The sequence below is a fragment of the Antrostomus carolinensis genome, unplaced genomic scaffold (assembly GCF_000700745.2).
Source record: "Antrostomus carolinensis isolate BGI_N321 unplaced genomic scaffold, ASM70074v2 scaffold26373, whole genome shotgun sequence".
NCBI lineage: Eukaryota > Metazoa > Chordata > Aves > Caprimulgiformes > Caprimulgidae > Antrostomus > Antrostomus carolinensis.
In genome coordinates, this window is record NW_010303526.1 from 1,477 (window position 1) to 3,127 (window position 1,651).

Genomic DNA, 1,651 nt, shown 5'->3' on the forward strand with positions numbered 1-1,651 from the left:
CTCTTCCTGCTCTCATCTGACTACGAGAGGTCCGAGTGGAGGGAAGCCATTCAGAAGCTGCAGAAAAAGGGTGAGTTTGGAGCTGCTGAGGCCCTTTTGGGGCTCCTGGCCCTCCCGGGGTTCACGAGGAGGTCCTGCAGGATTGCAGCCTGTTGCTTTCCTGTCCCCGTGGCCAACGCTGGCTGTGTCCCTCTGAAGCTCCTCTCCTGTCCCCTCCCAGACCTCCAGGCCTTTGTCCTGAGCTCGGTGGAGCTGCAGGTGCTCACGGGATCCTGCTTCAAGCTACGCACCGTCCACAACATCCCGGTCACCAGCAATAAGGACGGTGAGTGTCCACGGGGCTGGCGGGTCCCTCTTTGCCTCTGAACGATGCTGGGAAGGAGCTGTGGGGTCTCTCAGCTGGAACAGGGTCCCTGCTTGGGGACCGTGGCTGTGCAAGGGGACAGCTTCCCACCAGGTGGCACTGCCGGAGCAGAGTCAGGCTCCCAGGCAGAGTCATTGGGCTGTGACATGGGGCTGCTCTTGGGGTCTCTCCAGCAACCCTATGGACTGGGCAGGACCAAGGTGTCCCCAGGGTGAGACCCAACCAGCCCTACTGGGAACTTTCCCAGTTGCTGTCCAGCAGCAGGAGAGCTCGGGATGATCAGCAGTGGGGGATACGTGTCCTCTTCCAGACCTTAGGGACAGCTCTTCAGGGGGTTGGGGACATTGGGGTGTCACCGCAGGCACCTAGCACTCACTATGGCAAAGGCTACCTTGGGCACAGCCAGTCTGTACGCTGGCCCTGGGACACGGGAGGTGGCAGCTGAGCCCTGACACAGCCTCTGCTCTCCCCACCACAGACGATGAGTCCCCCGGGCTCTACGGGTTCCTGCACGTCATCGTCCACTCCGCCAAGGGCTTCAAGCAGTCTGCCAGTAAGTGTGGGTGCCCAGCCTTGCTCGGAGGAGCTGGTGCGATTGGGAAGAGCTGGGGTCCAGCACGTGGCCCCGCTCTGCCCGCAGCGATCCCCCAGAGCTGGTGGGGATGTTCCTCGGGCTCTGAGTGGTGTCTGCTCCCCCAGACCTTTACTGCACGCTGGAGGTGGACTCCTTCGGCTACTTTGTCAGCAAAGCCAAGACCAGGGTTTTTCGGGACACCACCGAACCGCAGTGGAATGAGGTGAGAGGAGGTTGGGACACAGGGAGGGGACTGTACCACCCCTTGCCCTTCCAGTCCCAGTTTTGCATCTGCTCTGGGGTGCTGGGAAGGGGTTGGGGTTGACCCCCCCTCCTGCCACACCCCAGGAGTTTGAGATCGAGCTGGAGGGCTCCCAGTCCCTGCGCATCCTCTGCTACGAGAAGTGCTATGACAAGACCAAGCTCAACAAGGACAACAATGAAATCGTGGACAAGATCATGGGCAAGGGGCAGATCCAGGTATGTGCTGGAGCTTTTGGGCATCTTCTCACCCAATGGTGGACCTCTTGGGGCCAGGGGCTGGGAGGGTTGCGTTGAGGTGATGCCTGGGATGGGAGATGCCTGGCAGCACGGGCAGGCAGCTCCACTTTTGGGAGCAGGGTTCAGGGATCGCAGCTCAGGGTTGAAGGCAGCGAGGTGGGTGGGCATCAGGCATGTGGGTGATGGTCCTGGGGCATGGCAGCTGCAGAAGG

At 61.4% G+C, this 1,651-nt stretch overlaps 1 protein-coding gene across 1 annotated transcript in view; it reads left to right on the forward strand.

Moving 5' to 3' along the window:
• LOC104521980 (active breakpoint cluster region-related protein) overlaps positions 1-1,418 on the forward strand; it is a gene marked incomplete at both ends in the record, with an annotated part of 2,886 nt that extends 1,468 nt beyond the window's left edge. The window contains 5 exons of the mRNA XM_010164135.1: positions 1-70; positions 221-325; positions 843-917; positions 1,064-1,161; positions 1,287-1,418. The exon at positions 1-70 is cut by the window's left edge and continues 6 nt beyond it. Of these exons, the coding sequence (XP_010162437.1) occupies positions 1-70; positions 221-325; positions 843-917; positions 1,064-1,161; positions 1,287-1,418 (480 nt within the window). The remainder of the gene's footprint in view (positions 71-220; positions 326-842; positions 918-1,063; positions 1,162-1,286) is intronic.
• Between the last annotated feature and the right edge of the window lie 233 nt (positions 1,419-1,651).